Here is a 20,043-nt window from a genome sequence, read left to right as displayed (position 1 = left end):
TTAAGGCTTGGCAAGTACTTTTAAATGCCAAGTTGAATTGGCAGTGAAACTGCACACAGGCCTTCCAATGGCAGTCCTGAGGCATGGTTAAGGGGCTACCTATATGGGTGGCACAATCAGTGCTGCAGGCCCACTAGTAGCATTTAATCTACAGGCCTGGGCACATGTAGTGCACTTTACTGGTGGCTTACAAGTAGATCAAATAAGCCCATAGGGTAGGAACCAATGTCACCATGTTTTAACGGGGAGAGCATATGCACTTTACCACTGGTTAGCAGTGGTAAACTGTGCAGAGTCCTAAAACCAGAAAAAACTGTATCCTAAAAGCGTAGGGAGGCAGGCAAAAAGTTAGGAATGACACCCTAAGGCTGTAAGTGACTAAATCATTACTTCCTTAACCCCTTTTTCTTGTGCCACTACTTACTGTCTAAGGATATAACAGAGCTAACAAACAGTCTGAATACAAATTTTGCAAAGAAATGCAACAAATCTTTTCATTCAAAATGTAGGATAAACGAATGTTCAGGGTATAGCAGCTGCTAATACTCTGGAACCAAAGTTCATAGAATCAACATTTCCCACACTCAATCTGCAATGGGAATCAAAAGTAAATGGTGTACACCCAAGCGGCAGCTTCGCACATACCCAGAACCTTCAGCCAAAGAGACAGCCATACTTTGAATTTACCTGTCCTGAATTTTACCCATTAAGGCTATTTCCTAAGAAGCAGAGGTCTGAACAGAAGTCTTTTGTCCAAGTCCGAAAACACCAACATTTCTAAACATGCTCTCACATTGCCTAAAGTCTTGGGACTTTGACAAGTAAATCCACCCAGTTCTTTGAACCCAATTCCCTGAGCCTACAGTCTGATGAAATAGCCACCAAAAACACACCTTTAATGACAAATCTTTCAAATCTACCTTTTTAAGAGGTTTAAAATTATTAGATTGCAACACTCTAAGGAACAAAGGAAGAGCCCGATAAGGGGTAACTAACTTTAAGTTTGGTTTCATCATGGAATTCATCTTAGGAACACTCTGAGCCCTTGTCAAAACCATCTCCTGAAATTGAAGGATTAATTTGGATTCAACATTAGTAGGACTTAGAGATTTGTCACCATACCATTTCGAAAAGGATGACTTACAATTGCCATATGGTTTCCTTGTGAATATCACCCTTGATTGCTAGACCGAAAAGGCCATAGATGATGAAAGACCCAGTCTCTTCAAACTCCTCCTCTCAACATATGCTCAAAAGAAGACATTGAGATCAAAGGGGGCACTGATCTATTGGAATGATCCATTCTAGTGACACTGCCAGTATTTTCAATGGAGTAAACCATCCCATTCTTAGCCAAAAGGGGACTGTAAGAGACACATCCACCTTAACTTGGCTAACAGCTTGAATATTAGGAGAAAGAGAGGGAAGGTGTACATCACGACAGGAGGCCATGGATAAGTCACAGAATCTGCCCCCACAAATCTGTGCTCCTGAAAACAGGAGAAACAATTTGTGGGAGCTAGGCAAAAGTCATGGAAAGGAGGAAAATCCCTGCTTAACCTATCTGACAAGATAAATAGACTGGATCCAAGTCTAGAGGTATTTCGTAGACATTCAGAGCATAGCTTCTCTCAATTATCTGTGGACTTGTCTGAAAATATTTTCATGCCTCTTCTGCAGAAGGGAGGATGAGTGCACTTCAACTGGGAGCCCAGCATGGTCATTACTCTACCTGTGTTTCGTTGCAAGAGCTTATAAAGGCAAGGTTAACACTCAGAGAGGAGAGGACAGGCACAATGGCACGTGATAAACACAGACCCTCGAAGAAAAGATAGAACTAAAATAGCTGTTGAATTTGAAAAGAATGAGGGGCACATTTATACTCTGTGCCAAATGTGCGTCAACAATTTTGACGCACACTTGGCGCAAACCTTACACCATATTTATACTATGTCGCCCGACCCCGCGAACGTAAAAATTCCTCCATGTGGGTCATTTTCTGGATGCGTGAAACCGCCTTGCATTAATGACATGCAAGGTAGGCGTTCCCATCCAAAAAATGACTTTTAAGGCTTGTGCGCCTTATTTATACTTCTACTACTACAGGAGGGGACAGGCCTTAAAAAACGGCACCCAGCCTGATGTGCGCCATTTCTTAACGCCTGGGTGAGGGCAGGCGTTAAGGGACCTGTGGGCTCATTTCCATGGTCTCTGACCATGGAAGCAGTTCACAGGTGCCCTTCCCTGCCCCCAGGGACACTCCCTAACATCCCCACCCATCCCTGGAGCCCATCCCAGGTAAGTACAGGTAAGTTGAGGTAAGTATTTTTACTGGCATAGGGGGGCTTAACTTGGACCCCCCTACATGCCACTGTGCGCAATGGCCATGCCCAGGGGACAGAGGTCCCCTGGTCATGGCCATTGGGCAGGGGGGCAAGACTCCTGTCTTTGCTAAGACAGGAGTCTTTTCAATGTGGGTTGTGCGTCAAAAAATGGTGCAAGTCCGGTTAGAGCCATGATTTTTTACTCTAACCTGACTTGCACCATTTTTTGACGCACAACCCCCATTTTCCCCTACGCCGGCGCTGCCTGGTTAGAGTCATTTTCTTTTACACTGACCAGCCCGCAGCGCCGGCTAACGTCAATCCATAAATAAGGCGCCCGCCTGGCGCGTTGGAATGGCGTTAGCCGGCAGTACATTTTTTAACGCAAACCAGCGCCGGCGCTGGTTTGCGTCAAAAATTATAAATATGAGCCTGAATGACATGTGGAGATTAACTGGCCACTTGGGTTATGCAATTTTGAGGATGCAGTTTTGTCGTACTTATTATGGATTTGCAATATTTGCAACAAAACCATGTACTGAAACACGTATTAGTGATGCAATGGAAGGCCCTATGCAAAGGTTGACTGCCCCTTTTGCTGTTTCTTATTGCTGCATTTGGGAGTTAAACTGATTTAATGAGGTGAAACCTTTGCAAAGACAGTGCTTACTTGTGCATTAAGCTGCATGATTGTTTCTTTTGCCCGATAATTTATTCAATACTGAAACATAATTTGGTCATCTCCTGCCTCATATTTCCAATGAAAATAACATAAAGAACTTGCAGAATAAACATTTTAGTCCTGTAACATTACGCACCTTTGTTTTCCTATTTCCAAGGATTAAATATATATAATGCCATATTTTGGATCTGATTAATTATTAATATTTTTCAAAATGCAATGTGTCCATATTCTACAGCACAAAAAAAACATGTGCAAAATATGTAACTCGCCATACTGTGCAGACACGTTTGTGTTACTAATTATAAAAGCTCTCAAAAGCACATCTTTAAGGACGTGGCTTGACTTTTTTAACTTTATGACAATATTAAATATCCATCTTTTCATTGTTGTAGCTTGTTTGGGCCCAGTCTCATGAGGTCGGCTGCCAAGTGGTATTATGCAACAAAGATTTCATTTATTCTTGCAATTTCTGCCCCGGGTGAGTAGATGATTCGTAAGCCATTGAAAATATTATGAACAGGGCTCATTCAAATATTATTTATTCTACGTGAATCACTTGGGCCCTGGTTTTCAACGTGTTGTACACCTTTGTGCACTAAAACTACATTTGCCTCTTTAAAGGAATGGTGCTCACTGCCAATCTGGAGTAATATCAGCATTCTCAAATCCATACTTAGGTGCCACGTTTTTGGGCATTGCAATCTAGGTCATCCTGGAACATCCCTGAAGGTGTATGTTTGTGTGTTTTCACTGAAGACAGTTTCCTGCCTTTCAAAAGCATGTCAATTCATGCCTGGCCTGGTTGTTATATGTTTTAGGCCAACAGAAACTTCAGGATGTAGGGACTTACTGCCTCTACACCATCATGGAAAGTCAGCCCAATTGCTAGCCAGCTCACAGTGCCTCCCCTACACCCCTAACCTTCCCAGGGTAGCAGATGATTTTAGCAAACTTCAAACATGACCACTATGATTCCCAAGGAAATTGTAAAAAACAGATCTACACTTGCACTGTTTTCCTCAGGCATGCTCAGGGTAAACACAAGAAAGATATGAATAAATGTTTTTAATCTTTTATTGAAACAATCATATTCTTGCATAAAGAGAATGAGCTGCGAATATTAGGCAGATAAAACAAAGCATTGTAACCAGATTTACTAACTTGATGAATAGGATAAAAAAATCCAAACATGGCAACCTTATTTCTATATGTTCCTAAATATCACTACCTACACTCTGAGAGCATAGCATAGGTACCCTCTGCCAGATCTCGAAGGATGGCCGGAACCATCATCCCTGGATAGCAGGCTGGGTCAGGGAGCTGGTCTGAAGTAGAGTAGCCTAGCCTCCTCTGCGAGATTATGAGTCAGCTGCATATCAAACACAGCATTAATTCTAGAACAATCATGGCCTTAGTTCTCTTCTGACCCTTAGATGGCAGCACACCATTTATTTAATCAAAACCACACTGTGTTAGAGGTGCAGCTCTGATGTGCTAATGTGTCTAGGTTTTAGGAGTTGTCTCCAAACAGACAATGCAGAAACTGGAATATCTTGTTCTATGTTTCTAGCCTTGAACAGAGTGTACAAATTACATGTCGAGAAGGGCTTACTGGAAATAAATAGCATGTACAATGCAGTCTCAGTATGTTATCGTGCAAGCATTAAAAAATGAAAAATATCATTGCTAAAACTGTCAACTGAAAATGTGCAACTCAAATGGAGAATCAACATACTATGGTGTATTGCTGTGGTGGCCGTGAGGAAGATCACTATATGAATTAATCAGGGTAGAGGAGAAGGTTGATCTTATGAAGTAAATATTTTCCTAGCTGAGAAAAAAATGCAAGCTGGATACATACATTCTCATTCTCTTTACACTTGCAATTTAGCAAAAATGTGGTTTATGTATATATGGAAATATTTAGGCTCAAATTTAAGAAAAGTTTGTGCCACCTTTGTGCCATTATTTTACACAAAATCAGCGCTAAGCAAGCACCATATTTATAAAGTGACACGAGAGCAGTCTTGCCCCACTTTCCTGTCTTTAGTGTCATTTTTCAGGAAAGCCGCTTAACCTTGCATCATTTATCAACAATGGTATGCAAGGTAGGCGTTCCCTCCTAAAAATGATGCTAGCCCGCTAGGGCCATATTTACAGGCCAACAGAAAAAAGATGTATGCCAAGAATCGCCCCGAAAAAATGTTGCTAACTCTCATTAGCATCAAAATGTAAACACCTGGTCAGACCAGGCATTAACATGACGCCCAGCCACAACTACTTAAGGAAAACACACAGAAGGAACTCTGGCAAACAACTGGACATTATGGACCTTTTACTGCTACAGCTCGGCACCTGGAGAAGACAACAGTGACAACACCAACTGCCACCACCACCAATACAGCACCCTGAACTACCACCACTGCAGCCACAAAGGCAGCGAACAAGGAGGGAGAGGATATTTTGCCATTGCACATCCATCGTTGACCTCAGGGAAGAAGAGGCCATCATACTGTACCGCCTCCACCACATTGCTCCCAACATCATGGCAAGAGTGGAAAGTTCTATAACAATACCACCCTTGACCAAGCTTCTGGCTGTGCTCTACATGCTGGCCTCTGGATCATTTCAGACAACTGCAGCATGAGTGTGTGGCAGCTCCCAACCATACTTTTCTGCCTTCCTCCCTATGGTCCTAGATGCCATCATCAGCCTCACAAACCACAACATCCTGATCCCCAACACCCAGCATTTGCAAGATAACACAAGAAGTCTACCAAATTGCTGGGTTCCACCATGTGCTGGGTGCACTTGACTGCACACATGCCCAACTTGTCTCCCCTGCTGCGAGGGAACACCTTTATAGGAACAGGAAACACACACACTCAATGAATGTGCAGACCATTGTGGACCATCACAGGTTATTCACCAACATCCTCGCTAAACATCCGGGCAGCGTGCATGATGCCTACATCTTCAGACACCCAATAATAAATCAGCATTTCCAGTATGGACACTATGGCAATGGCCTCCTCCTAGGTAAGCCAGCATACACTATATGACACAGACAGCATACTAAACACGTGGGACAAACAGTACATACACCACAGTACATGCACATGGACAGGAAAGCACAGATGTTCAGAAAACAACGCATCACTCCACTGCATTCAATGCACATCACCCTCACATATGGCCACATGTACAAGTCCCTAGCACCATCAGACTGTCACTTTTAAATATGCTGTGGTGGATTAATTCCCTCTGATACCAATGTAGAGTCAAGCCACTATACGTGTTCCCACGTAGTATAGAAAATACAGATCCTTCACACAGATCATTTAGCGTGGAATTGGTCAATCAATCAATCAATCAAAAAGATTTATAGCGCGCGCTACTGACCTATGAGGGTCTCAAGGCGCTGGTGGTGAGGGGAGGTGGATTGCTGTCTGAACAGCCACGTCTTGAGGTTCCTTCTTAAGAGCAGGAGGTTCTGAGTCTTGCGGAGGTTGGTGGGGAGGGAGTTCCAGGCTTTGGGGGCAAGGTAGGAGAAGGATCTGCCTCCGGTGGTGGCGCGTTGGGTTCGGGGAACTGTGGCGAGAGCGAGGTTGGCGGAGCGGAGGTGGCAAGTGGGAGTGTGGAAGTTCACTCTTTCGTTGAGGTAGGTTGGTCCTGCGTTGTGGAGGGATTTGTGTGCGTGGGTGAGGATTTTGAAGGTGATCCTCTTGTCGATCGGAAGCAAGTGAAGGGACCTGAGGTGTGGGGACATGTGTTCATGGCGTGCGAGGTCCAAGATGAGGTGAGCGGCTGCGTTCTGGATCCCCTGGAGTTTGCGTTTGAGTTTGAGTGTGGTGCCAGCGTTACCGTAGTCTAGCCAGTTGCTGAGGAGTGTGTGGGTAACGGTCTTTCTGGTCTCTATGGGTATCCATTTGAAGGTTTTTCGCAGTATGCGGAGTGTGTTGAAGCAGGAGGAGGTGATGGCGTTGATTTGCTGGGTCATGGAGAAGGAGGGGTCCAGGATGATGCTGAGGTTACGTGCGTGGTTTGACGGTGTTGGTGGGGGGCCTAGGGAGGTGGGCCACCAGGAGTCGTCCCATATGGTTTTGGTGGGGCCGAAAATGATGACTTCGGTTTTGTTGGAGTTGAGGTTGAGGTGGTTAGCTGTCATCCATGTTGCGGTGTCAAGGAGTCCAGCGTGGAGGTTGGTTTTAGCGGTTGTAGGGTTTTGGGTGAGGGAGATGATGAGTTGGGTGTCGTCTGTGTAGGATATGATGGTGATTCCGTGTGGTCAGAGGATGTTGGCGAACGGGGTCAGGTAAATGTTGAAGAGGGTGGGGTTGAGGGAGAACCCTTGGGGGACTCCGCAGATGATTTTGGTGGCTGTGGAGTGGAAGAGAGGGAGGCGGACTTTCTGGGTTCTTTCGGTGAAGAAGGAGGTCAGAAAGTCTAGGGCCTTGTGTCGAATACCTGCATTGTGGAGGCGTGTGCGGAGTGTTTAACGGCAGACAGTGTCGAAGGCAGCGGAGTGGTCCAGGAGGATGAGTCCAGCAGGTCCAGGAGGATGAGTCCAGCAATAGGTTTTGCATTGGCCATGCCATTGTCAAACAACTTGCATATTGGCGCTGCCCCACATTTACCACAATGAAGAAACCTGAGGCTGCAGCAATATATAATGCCACCCTAACGGTGGCATCACCACTTACCTATCAAGAAAAATACCTGATACTTTCATTGAGTAGACTCTTCCCATATGTGGTGCATACTGCAGCACACATTGAAATAGGACATCAGCATCATTGGTAGATCATGTGTAGGAATGGATACCTCACAGCACAGCAACAATCAAACCCGTACATCTGTCATCTCTCTACCATGCTACAAGGGTGCCTACAGTGGACTTTGACAGCTGAACTACTTCCAGCACACTGGAAGAGGTCAGAAACCCACAACAACAAGGAGACATGGCACAATTTGTGGCCTGTGCTGGTGATGCAGGGCAGTGCAGAAAGGCCCCTCATGCCCTGTCCTGTCCCACAGGTGTCTGTAAACTTGTCACATGCATGGCAATACATTCCAAACAACTATGCCACACTGCGCATATTCACTACATACACATATGCATGCTAGATAGTAAATTTCTACAGCAACTCTTTGTGCAAGGGTGGTCACCTATTTCATGGTATAGACCTCATAAAATAGGTACAAACTTAGCCAACATGACTCGTAAGCAGGTCTAAAGTAATGGGACTAAGGGACAAATATAAACAACACCACACATATTCCACATGGGTAAACTGTTAGGCAAGAAAAATATCCTACAATCACCATGCCCCTGAGGCACCATCCATGACTGGTAAGTACATCACCACACACCAATACAACCATGCATGCAAACACAATGTTACCACTCTACTTAAGAAAACAGTGTCTGGCCATTGAGTAATAAACACAAGGGCACGTCTGATACTGTTTCTCTCATTCCATTGCAGCAGAACACGGTTATGGCATCCAACCATGGGTCATGACCCCATATGGAAACCCACATATATGCTGAGAAGGCTGAGAAATCTTACAATGAAGCACACAAGAGGACCATGAATGTGACGTAGAGGACATCTGGCATTTTGAAGTCCAGGTTCAGGTGCCTACGTCTATCTGGAGGAAGTCTATGATATGCACCACCCCTTGTGTCCAATATTATACTAGTATGTACAATTTTGCACAACATCTGTGTACGCACTAATTCTCCCCTGCGACAAACAGGTAGAGGTCCCCGGGGAGGAGGATGAGGACAATGATGCATAACAGGAAGATGGGGACAACAAAACTTTGCTACAGGTACACGCAGAAGGGACAATACTGTGAACAACTTCTTCACTTAGAGACTGTATTCCAATCATCAATGAGCAAAGCTTTGTCAGTAAATCATTTGAACTCACATTTGTCATTGAGTACTTCTTTTCACCTTCACATACCTTATCAACTCACCCACATCTTGGAAAGCATGACTAGACCACGAAAGATGTAAATAAATTAGGAACACACTCTGGCACAAGAAACAACTACACACAATGCACTACTACATGAATGTATTGGTAAAATGTTGGCATACCCTTCTGCACAAATACATTTCATTGCTACACACATATCACACAAGTATGTTTGCTTGATATTTGACAGCAGCATTCCAGAAAAAAACATGTGACGACTGCTGTTCAAATGTTTGGCCTAGGCAGGACAAGAGTAGATGATACCTACAACAGTAGGTCTGTGTCTGCTATGTAACAAATCAATGTTTGTATGTCACAATCACAGGTGACAGCCTAAAACATACCCCTCAGTGGCACTCACATCTATGTCTAATAGAGGGTTAAAATCAGAGGACCAAACACCTGAATGTCTAGGTCTGTCAGACTATATCCAGTTTGTATTGTGCATGCATGTCAAGCAACGTCAAAACAAGTCACAAAGCCTTGGCAAACTGTATGTGTCATGAAGGACACAGACATGTAGAAACTTGCATGTTCCACTCATAGCTGTCACGAGTATTCACACAATTAAAATACTCTTGTAGTGCATTCGACAAAGGATGGGGAATGCCGCTGTGTATGAGTGCTCATGTCAAACAAAGAAATGGAGAAGGACAGCTGAGACACTCCTTTACTTAACATTGACATCCAATATGTGCAGGTGACTTAGACACTACACATGTACTGTGGCCTGTGTTCAGTGATATGGGAAGTTTAGTCATTTCATCTTGCAGATGCAGGAAATATTATGGCAAATATTCGCTTAGCCTGTAGAAGAAGCAATGTCCATTATCAAAGTGTTCTGTGTGAGACACCCACCTGAATTCCAGGTGTTCCAATAGGGGGGATGACAATTCCCCAATCCCAGTGAGGACTAACGTGGCCGTAATGAAGAGTACATTGCCCTCTTGCAAGTCCTCTCGGGGAAGGGGGTTTTAGGAAGAGAAAAAGAGAACATACCTGCTTCATGGACTGCAGAATCGGACTGCTGGACCCTGGACTGCCTGTCATGTTGGGCATCAGGACTTCTGATTTCTCAAAATACTGAGTCCTTGGTTTTTAGGATTCTGGGCTGCAAAATAATGAATTCATTAATGCATAGAACTTGCATAAACTATTGTACATTGCATAATATTAGTTATTGTTCACACATTGTGCATATGTTTCTATAAGGCTGAACACGTTCTTTCGCTTTACAATACTTTCAGAGTCTCTAAAGCAATGTCCAAACTCAAAAACAATCAAGTTTACTAAGGTCTTCTTTGATCTGGAGTAATCTCTTGCCAATAATAGTTTTGATAAACTTGCTCTATTTCCAATCTTCTAATTCTCAGTGAAGCGCTTGTTACAGGAAATACATCTTTCCTTAATGTCTGTTTAGCGGTATCTTGGATTCCAAGCCAAACAATAAATCACACTAGTTCCTACTGTTCTAAATTATTTAAAAGACAGAGCTTTGTTTCGTTTAATTTAAGTGATGAATCTTTCTTTACCTTGAATCAAGTTACTTGCTTGAAACTTTCAGAAGAACCCAAACTGGGTCTTTTCACCTTTCTTATTTTCTTTCTTTTTCAAGAAATACGGGATCATCGGCAGAAGATAGAAGAGGAGAGCAGGGACTCCACAGAAAGCTGACAGGCGAGGATCACCGGAACTTGACTGTAGGCTGTCCAGAGGGCAAGAAAGACTGGAATTCGACTGGAAGCTAGTCGGAGAGCAGGGAACACTGGAACACGGGGACTCCACTGGACAAGGAACTTCACTTGCACTGGAATTCGACTGGAGGCAGGCTGGAGGACAAGGAATTTGACTTGACTGGAAACAGATGAGTAGAGCAATAGGTATGAAGCCAAGCATTGCTTCAAACTCACAAGCCTCCTTAAATAATCAAATGTGCATATTTGCCTTTTGCCAGTTGATTGCTTGTTAAGGAAATGAGCAATTATCCTCTTAATTGTGGCACATGTTCAATACAGATCACATTGTGAAAAGCATGTTTTGGCAGTTAGAGCAGGTGGAATACAATGTGCATAGTCAACAAGCATTGGTTATAATAAATGAGGCATTTGACAAGCATTGATTATTGCAAACTTAATATTCAAGGATGTAATGAATATACCCAAATAAGTCTGAATGTTGCAAGCAACAACATCTTACTGTAATTGAGCTCTTGGATGAGCTAGTGTGCGCACAACAGAAAGTTGACAAGTATGGTGTGCATGAATGAAAGGACAGTGAGGATCGGGAAGATGTGTACTGAGGGAGATCTGCAGAAAGTGTACCAGCAGGGTTGACCTAGAAGCATACATCACACAATCTGCCTTCAATGCATGTGAATGATCACCCATTGTCAAATACTCAACCTACACCAATGCTGCCATGTAATATCAAACACATATTCATACTCATTGTGAGTATATATCCTAGTCACATAACCAAGAGCTACAACTGTGTGCTTGGCCAGCACAAACATGTGTGACAGAAGCAACTGGCATAGGACACCATCTGTACCCTGGGTCTGCAGATATGACCCGGTTCCAATATCTACCAATGACCTAACAATGCATCAGAGGAACAAATCTCACATAGTCATGTCAATCCTTAGTAAGATAAGTCCAACACAAACAACCTACAAGTCTCGAGTACATAATAGGGCAAGGTTGACATCAACAACCTAAAAGTGATCAAAACATAGTTGGGCATTGGACTACAATTGTGCAGTTGGATGTATGCAGTTGATTGTGCACTGCAGTGCTGAATTTAAACTTGAGGGGGGCTACATCCACTTTTGATACAGTCAGGAGCATGCCACATGTGCACAATGAACTGTTATAAGGGGACCACAGTCAAACTTGTGGGCACACCAGAAACAATCGAGCTTTGTGGGCGTACAAAGAGCCACTAGGTCACTGATGGTTAACCTGCCATCACATTCTGAGAGCAGCCATGCCATACATATTGTGGGCTAAAAGGGAAATCTGGCAAAATAAAAGGTTGAGTAATTGTTTGGTCAAAGTGTATGTGTCCGGGCTTGGTGTGGCCTGTAACTTTGTGCATGGACAAATGAGAACATTCACCATATAGTGTGTAGAAAGTCTGAAATTTTAAGTACACTACACATGTGTTTACATAGGGGAACATATAAAACACTGATATGAGCACAGAGCTTTGCTACAATAGTGCACAATTATTAATGATGGAATTGAAAATTTGTAGCAGTCACAGCCCTAATCATACCACTGCAGTATGCACTACGGCTCATTTTTCACTCACTACCATGTAACATATGTCACAACCATGACATATGCCAGTACACCAGGGCTCGATATAGTATCAAGGGTGAATATACAATTGAAATCCCGATCCAGCGAGGCATTAAGCAAGGATGTGTCCTTGTGTCAACCCTTTTTACCTGCTACATAAACAATGTCATCAAAACACTTAAGGCCCTTACCCTTGACGTGCCCAAACTGTGTAGCAAAAGTATACCAATATTGCTTTTTGCTGACTATACAGTGCTGTTGGCTAGCACTGAGATGTCAGTGCATCTCCTGTTGAAAGGGTTTGAGTCTTTTTGTGCCTCCAGAAAACTGACTACCAACATTGGGAAAACAAAGTATTATTCTCAACCAGAAAAAGAAGCTGCAAGCTACTTTTAAGGTCTGCAATAAACCTCTGGCCAGGTATCCACATATGGCTATCTTGATATTTCAATAAAGCTCTCATGGCTACCACAGTTATCTAAAAGTAACACTTGCTTGGCCCATTAAGCTGGAGCAGTGCTAAGATTCTCAAAATCCTGTGGTAATCATTCTGCTAGGTCTGCATTACAGGCTTACAAAATGAAGGACAGAGCATCATTCTTATACGTGCTGAGATCTGGGGGTGTAGGAATTCCTCCGTATTACAAAGTATGGAAAATAGTTTTTTTTCAGAGGGCTGCTGCATCTGGGTCGCAGAACACTAATGGATACAGTGAGAATAGAGCTGCCTATTGGAAAAAGTACAGATTATGTTGCATTAGCAGCAATAGCATACTGGTCCCGTATCTGGTACAAAGTGGAACTTGCACCATATAGAGTAGCCCTAATGGATATTATGAAGGTGCAAGACTACATAATGGGGGTGATTCTAACCCTGGCGGTAGGTGATAAAGCGGCGGCTAACCCGCCAACAGGCCGGCGGTCCAAAAAATGGAATTCTGACCCTGGCGGGAACCGCCAACACAGCCCGCCACATTAACACTCCGCCCGCCACGGCGGTACAAACAAACAGCGCGGCGGTCACCACCAACAGACAGGCGGCAGACAATGTACCGCCCACACTATCACAACTCACCAATCTGCCACCTTTTCCGGGGCGGGAGCACCGCCGATAAAAACACGGCAGAAACAGACTACGAACGGGAAAACGCGCACCTCTACGCACTTCACGAGGAAGGAGGACAGCATGGAACCCGAATTAAACATCCTACCTGCTCTCGTCTACCTGCTCATCTACCACGAGTACGAACGCCGGCGCAGACGACAACGGTGAGTACTGCACCTACGACACAGGGGACGGGGGAGGATGAAAGGTTACGGCACACACATATGCAACCCCCAACCCCCCAAACTATGTACACACCAATGCAGAGCAACAAGTCACAGTGACACCACCCAAACCCCCGTGAAAAAAGCAAGGACATAATAAAATTGTGAATCGCAATTTATGGAAATAAAAAGCCACTGATAAGTCATGGTCAAATAGCAAATAACAATTAAAAAAAAACAATTCAATATTTAGTGCATACGATAAACCGAGGCAATTAGTCCTGCACATCTAACCAAAATCCAAGTGTCCGTGGGCCAAAGTGTATCAACACAAGGGCAAAGCCCACACAGGAGACCTGAGTCCTTTGGAGAGAACACTGCAGGGGCATCTGATGACAAAACAACAGGCACCTCAGGGGGAAGGGAAGGGGGGGGCACCACAGCCACATGAGTCCACAACGCCAGATCCACGAAGGGGCCACCATGCCCACTGTGCCATCCTGGGGAGTGCGAAGCCACAGTCTCTCAAGTCTCTACAGTGGGTGGCTTGCCCACTGTACCATCCTGGGGAGTGCAAAGCCACAGTCTGTCAAGTCTCTACAGTGGGTGGCTTGCCCACTGTACCATCCTGGGGAGTGCAAAGCCACAGTCTGTCAAGTCTCTACAGTGGGTGGCTTGCCCACTGTGCCATCCTGGGGAGTGCAAAGCCACAGTCCAACAGGTGGATAACAGTCTCCACCGGTCAAGGAGGAGGCATGGTGGGCACAGTGAACCGTGAACAGTAGCTCGAGACAGATCCGGCACTGTCATTGTGCCAGTGGTGCTTGAGATGGCGGGGCCCAGCGGAGCGGTGCTTGACAGGAAGGGCCCAGCGGAGCGGTGCTTGACAGGAAGGGCCCAGCGGAGCGGTGCTTGACAGGAAGGGCCCAGCGGAGCGGTGCCTGAGACGGCGGGGCCCAGCGGAGCGGTGCTTGAGACGGCGGGGCCCAGCGGAGCGGTGCTGGACAGGAAGGGCCCAGCGGAGCGGTGCTTGACAGGAAGGGCCCAGCGGAGCGGTGCCTGAGACGGCGGGGCCCAGCGGAGCGGTGCTTGACAGGAAGGGCCCAGTGGAGCGGTGCTTGACAGGAAGGGCCCAGCGGAGCGGTGCCTGAGACGGCGGGGCCCAGCGGAGCGGTGCTTGAGACAGCGGGCCCTGTTCAGCGGTGCTCTTCTGTGCGGCGGGGCACGGTTCAGCGGTGCTCTTCTGTGCGGCGGGGCCCTGTTCAGCGGTGCTCTTCTGTGCGGCGGGGCCCGGTTCAGCGGTGCTCCTCTGCACGGCGGGGCCCGGTTCAGCGGTGCTCTTCTGCGCGGCGGGGCCCTGTTCAGCGGTGCTCTTCTGTGCGGCGGGGCCCTGTTCAGCGGTGCTCTTCTGTGCGGCGGGGCCCGGTTCAGCGGTGCTCCTCTGCACGGCGGGGCCCGGTTCAGCGGTGCTCTTCTGTGCGGTGGGGCCCTGTTCAGCGGTGCTCTTCTGTGCGGCGGGGCCCGGTTCAGCGGTGCTCTTCTGCACTGCGGGGCCCGGTTCAGCGGTGCTCTTCTGTGCGGCGGGGCCCTGTTCAGCGGTGCTCTTCTGTGCGGCGGGGCCCTGTTCAGCGGTGCTCTTCTGTGCGGCGGGGCCCGGTTCAGCGGTGCTCCTCTGCACGGCGGGGCCCGGTTCAGCGGTACTCTTCTGTGTGGCGGGGCCCTGTTCAGCGGTGCTCTTCTGTGCGGCGGGGCCCGGTTCAGCGGTGCTCTTCTGCACGGCGGGGCCCGGTTCAGCGGTGCTCTTCTGTGCGGCGGGGCCCTGTTCAGCGGTGCTCTTCTGTGCGGCGGGGCCCTGTTCATCGGTGCTCTTCTGTGCGGCGGGGCCCGGTTCAGCGGTGCTCTTCTGTGCGGCGGAGCCCGGTTCAGCGGTGCTCTTCTGCACGGCGGGGCCCGGTTCAGCGGTGCTCTTCTGTGCGGCAGGGCCCTGTTCTGCGGTGCTCTTCTGTGCGGCGGGCCCGGTTCAGCGGTGCTCTTCTGCACGGCGGGGCCCGGTTCAGCGGTGCTCCTCTGCATGGTGGGGCCCGGTTCAGCGGTGCTCTTCTGCGCGGCGGGGCCCTGTTCAGCGGTGCTCTTCTGTGCGTCGGGGCCCTGTTCAGAGGTGCTCTTCTGTGCGGCGGGGCCCGGTTCAGCGGTGCTCTTCTGTGCCGCGGGGCCCTGTTCAGCGGTGCTCTTCTGTGTGGCGGGGCCCTGTTCAGCGGTGCTCTTCTATGCGGCGGGGGTCCGGTTCAGCGGTGCTCTTCTGCACGGCGGGGCCCGGTTCAGCGGTGCTCTTCTGTGCGGCGGGCCATGTTCAGCGTTGCTCTTCTGTGCGGCGGGGCCCTGTTCAGCGGTGCTCTTCTGTGCGGCGGGGCCCGGTTCAGCAGTGCTCTTCTGCACGGCGGGGCCCGGTTCAGCGATGCTTGTCCAGTAATTCAAGGGAGCCAGACCTGGCCTGGACTCCCTGCTCAGTCGCCCTCCGACCGTGCAGTCGCAGGACCCTTCGGTGACGGAGTCCTGGGCCCTTTGGTGTCCTTCCTTACAGCCGGGATGGGGCTTGTGGGGCCCTCCTGCTCCGCGCTCCTGCTGGCTGACTTCTCCGCCCTGCTGCCCTTTCGCTCCTTAGAAGAGGCTCTCTGGCCCTTGCCTCCCCTGGATGTTGTGGCAGGTGAAGTGGCCGAACTCTGGTCCTTGGGGGCAGCCGTGTCAGTCCTCTCACGGCGGCCCTTGAGTTTCCGGGTCCTCTTGCCTGGGGGGGGGGGCTGGCTGTCCCCTTGCTGCTGATAGAAGTGTCACTGCTGCCAAAGGGTGGACTCCAGAATCCATGCACCACAGTGACACTCGAAGCTGGGCTGGTGGTGGCTGAGGTGCTCTTGGGACTCTTAGCAGATGGAGGGGGTGGGTCAGGGGAGGGAAAGAGGTTAAGATTGGAGAGGTAAACTTTTTTAGGACCAAGGTAAAGGGTGGGAGTAGTGGTGATGGGAGTGGAGGAAGAGGATGTGGTTGTAGGAGTGTCAGGTGTGCTGTCTTTGGGTGCAGGTGATTGTGACGTAGGCTGTCGTGAGGTGGATGGCTGTTGGGTGGGTGGCTGCCTGCGTTTGTGTGTCTTGGAAGAGGGGGTGACAGACAAAGTGGGAGAGGACACAGGGGATGTGTAAATGGCAGTGGGGGTGGTGACTGCACGTGTGCGGACTGTACTGGAGGGTGTGCTGGTGATGGAAGCACTGGCTGATGGTGGTGTGCATGCAGGTGTGAGTGTAGACGTCACAGGGAGGGAGGAGGGAGACGAGGAGGAGGGGGACACAGAGGTGGTAGTGACTGTTGGCATGTCTGCATCTGGATGTTGCTTGGGTGAGTGTTTGTGGGATCTGTGGTGCTTCTGTCTGGATGAGCTGACCTTGGGTGTTGACGTGTGTGCAGGCTGGTCTGATGGTGTGGATGGGATAGGCAGAGGAACAGGAGACAGAGACAGGCTGGAGGCAGTTAGAAGAGGGAGGCTGGAAACAGGGACAATGGCTGCCGTCAGTGCTGAGGCCAGAGCATTGAACGATCGTTGATGGGCAGCCTGACCCGAATGAATGCCCTCCAGGTAGGCATTGCTCCGATGCACCTCCCTTTCTACCCCCTGGATGGCATTCAAAAGGGTAGTCTGCCCAACAATGATGGTCTGAAGGAGGTCAATGACCTCCTCACTGAGGGCAGCAGGGGTGACAGGGGCAGGGCCTGAGGTGCCTGGAGCGAAGGAGATGCCCGCCTTCTTGGGCGAGCGGGCACGGAGCGTAGGCTGAGGGGCTGCTGGGAGGGCGGGGCTGGTGCGCTGGGTGGCGGCAGTACCTGTAGAGGCGGGGGGCCCGGATGTTGCCGCCACCGCTAGGGAGCTCCCATCCGAGGACGTGTCGGTGTCGCTGGTGTCACCACCGGTCCCCGTTGTGGTGCTCCCCTCGCCCTCCGGATCACTGGTGCCCTCAGTGTCTGTACCACGGCCCACCGGGGCCTTGTGACTTGCAGCTCCCTCGTGCTCCGATGCCAATTCTCCTCCGCCTGATGATGCTAATGCACACATGCACAAGATGATCAAGAAAAAGGGTGGGGGGAGAAATAATAAAACAGGTTGAGTGCATGCAATGTCAACACCGTTGGCGGAGAGGACAGACACAGGGGCCTCATGCACTACGCTGCGCAATCGGGGTATACTACTCAGTACTTGTGACCAGGCCTACAGGTCTATGCACAACAAATACACACATGGATGATGCAGGACCATGGATAGCTGTACTTGGCACCCTACAGAGGTGGGGGGCGGGGGCACAGGGCCATGCCTAAAGGAGAGGACTACACTACAGAAAACGCCCTGGCCTAATGTCACCCACAACCCTCCTCCCCCACCCAGACGCCTCCACTGCGCAGAAAGATAGCAGAATGTGCTGATACTCACCCCCTTTTGCCTGCTGTGATGTCCTCAAGCGCCCATCCAAATCAGGGTAGGCCACCGCCAGGATCCGGGACATCAGGGGGGTCAGGGTACGACTGGCACCCCTCCTAGGTTGGGAGGCCATCCCCAGCAGTGACTCGGCGGTCTTCCTGGTCCCGCGGCGGATGTCGTCCCACCTCTTGCGGCAGTGGGTGCCCCGTCTGACGTGGACCCCCAGGGCCCGGACTTCCTTGGCGATGGCACGCCAAATGTCGACTTTCTGATGGGCGCTGACCTATTTGACATGTACAGGGTGGGAAAGGAAAATTCATCATTTATCTGCATGTTAGATGTGAATGCCCCCCCCTCCCCAAATTTGCCATGTGGCACATGCTCTCATCTGTCGTGCGTTGCACTCCTCATTCGCTCCCCACCCCACCATCATACATCCACCCCACTCAACACAGGCATAGCCCATTCCATGTGCACCCAGTGTACTTACCTGTTAGTCTGGAGGACCATAGAGTAACGCATACTGGGGGAGGACCCCATACACTAGTTTCTCCAACTCTTCAGACGTGAAGGCAGGCGCCCTTTCCCCAGTCGCAGCAGCCATTGTCTCTTCCAGACCGAGGTCACAGCAGCACTTGCAGTATAGGTCCTCTCCTGTGGATGATCAGGTCTCGAGTGATTAAGCAGATAGAAAATGGCGGTCACGCCCGCGGCGGTGCGTACCACGGCGGTGCGTACCGCGACCGCCGGCGCACCTCGTCATTGGCTCCAGAAACCCATAGGCTTCAATGTTAACCAATGCGGCTTCGTATAGTGGTCTTCGACCGCCTACCGCCACGGTGTGCCACGCCAGCGCATTGACCTCACATCCCATTGTCCCACTTCACAGGTCAGGCAGCTGCCATTTCAAGGGCCAACATGGCATAATTTGTACTGCGTCACATAGGCCTAGGCCTTGCATTGCCACACATACACGCCTTTCAATACATAGATAATCGTGTGCTAGGCATGCTGTGGTGAACGTACCTGTGATTTGCTTGACTCTGTGCTCCTTGTTGTCCTTCCTAGGCACCGTCCGCTGGGACTTGCGAGGAGAAGGATGAATCCTCGCGTGTACCGACCACTGGTGGACCTGTCGACAATGGAAGAACGCCATATCATACTACGATACCGACTTGACTGAGCCACTATACATGAACTGTGTGCCCAGCTGGAGCCAGCCCTGATGTCCCCCATCCGCCAACCCACAATTCCCCCTCTAGTGCAGGTTCTGTCAGTCCTTCATTTTTTGGCAAGTGGCTCATTCCAGACAACAGTGGCCATGTCATCTGGAATGTCTCAGCCTATGTTTTCAAAAATTTTGTCTAGAGTGTTGTCTGCCCTGACGAAACACATGCGGAGCTACATTGTATTCCCTGAGGAGGTTGATTTGGCCACTGTGAAGGGTGATTTTTATGCCCTTGGACATATCCCCAACATAATTGGTGCCATTGATGGGACCCATGTGGCTTTAGTACCCCCAAAAGACGATGAGCAGGTGTACAGAAACAGGAAAAGTTACCATTCTATGAACGTCTAGGTGGTCTGTTTGGCTGACCAGTACATCTCCCATGTGAATGCCAAGTTCCCTGGGTCAGTGCATGACGCGTATGTGATGCGTAATAGCAGCATTCCTTATGTGATGGAACAGCTACAGAGACAACATGTGTGGCTAATTGGTGACTCTGGTTACCCCAACCTGCCTTGGCTATTGACCCCAGTGAGGAATCCCCGGACCAGGGCAGAGGAACGGTACAATGAGGCCCATGGGCGAACTAGGAGGATCATAGAAAGAACCTTTGGCCTCCTGAAGGCCAGGTTTAGGTGCCTGCATATGACAGGGGGATCCCTGATGTACTCACCAAAGAAGGTGTGCCAGATCATCGTGGCCTGCTGTATGCTTCACAATCTGGCATTGCGACGTCAGGTGCCTTTCCTGCAGGAGGATGGTCCAGATGGTGGTGTTGTGGCAGCT

At 48.9% G+C, this 20,043-nt stretch overlaps 1 protein-coding gene across 1 annotated transcript in view; it reads left to right on the top strand.

Annotated features, from left to right (window-relative positions):
- Positions 1–20,043, top strand: part of LOC138296725 (cysteine-rich venom protein-like) — a 206,053-nt gene that overhangs the window by 137,864 nt on the left and 48,146 nt on the right. The window contains exon 7 of the mRNA XM_069236126.1: positions 3,402–3,487. Within this exon, the coding sequence (XP_069092227.1) occupies positions 3,402–3,487 (86 nt within the window). The remainder of the gene's footprint in view (positions 1–3,401; positions 3,488–20,043) is intronic.

The sequence above is a fragment of the Pleurodeles waltl genome, chromosome 5, assembly GCF_031143425.1.
Source record: "Pleurodeles waltl isolate 20211129_DDA chromosome 5, aPleWal1.hap1.20221129, whole genome shotgun sequence".
Classification (NCBI taxonomy): Eukaryota; Metazoa; Chordata; class Amphibia; order Caudata; family Salamandridae; genus Pleurodeles; species Pleurodeles waltl.
This window is presented reverse-complemented; position numbering and strand designations above follow the sequence as displayed.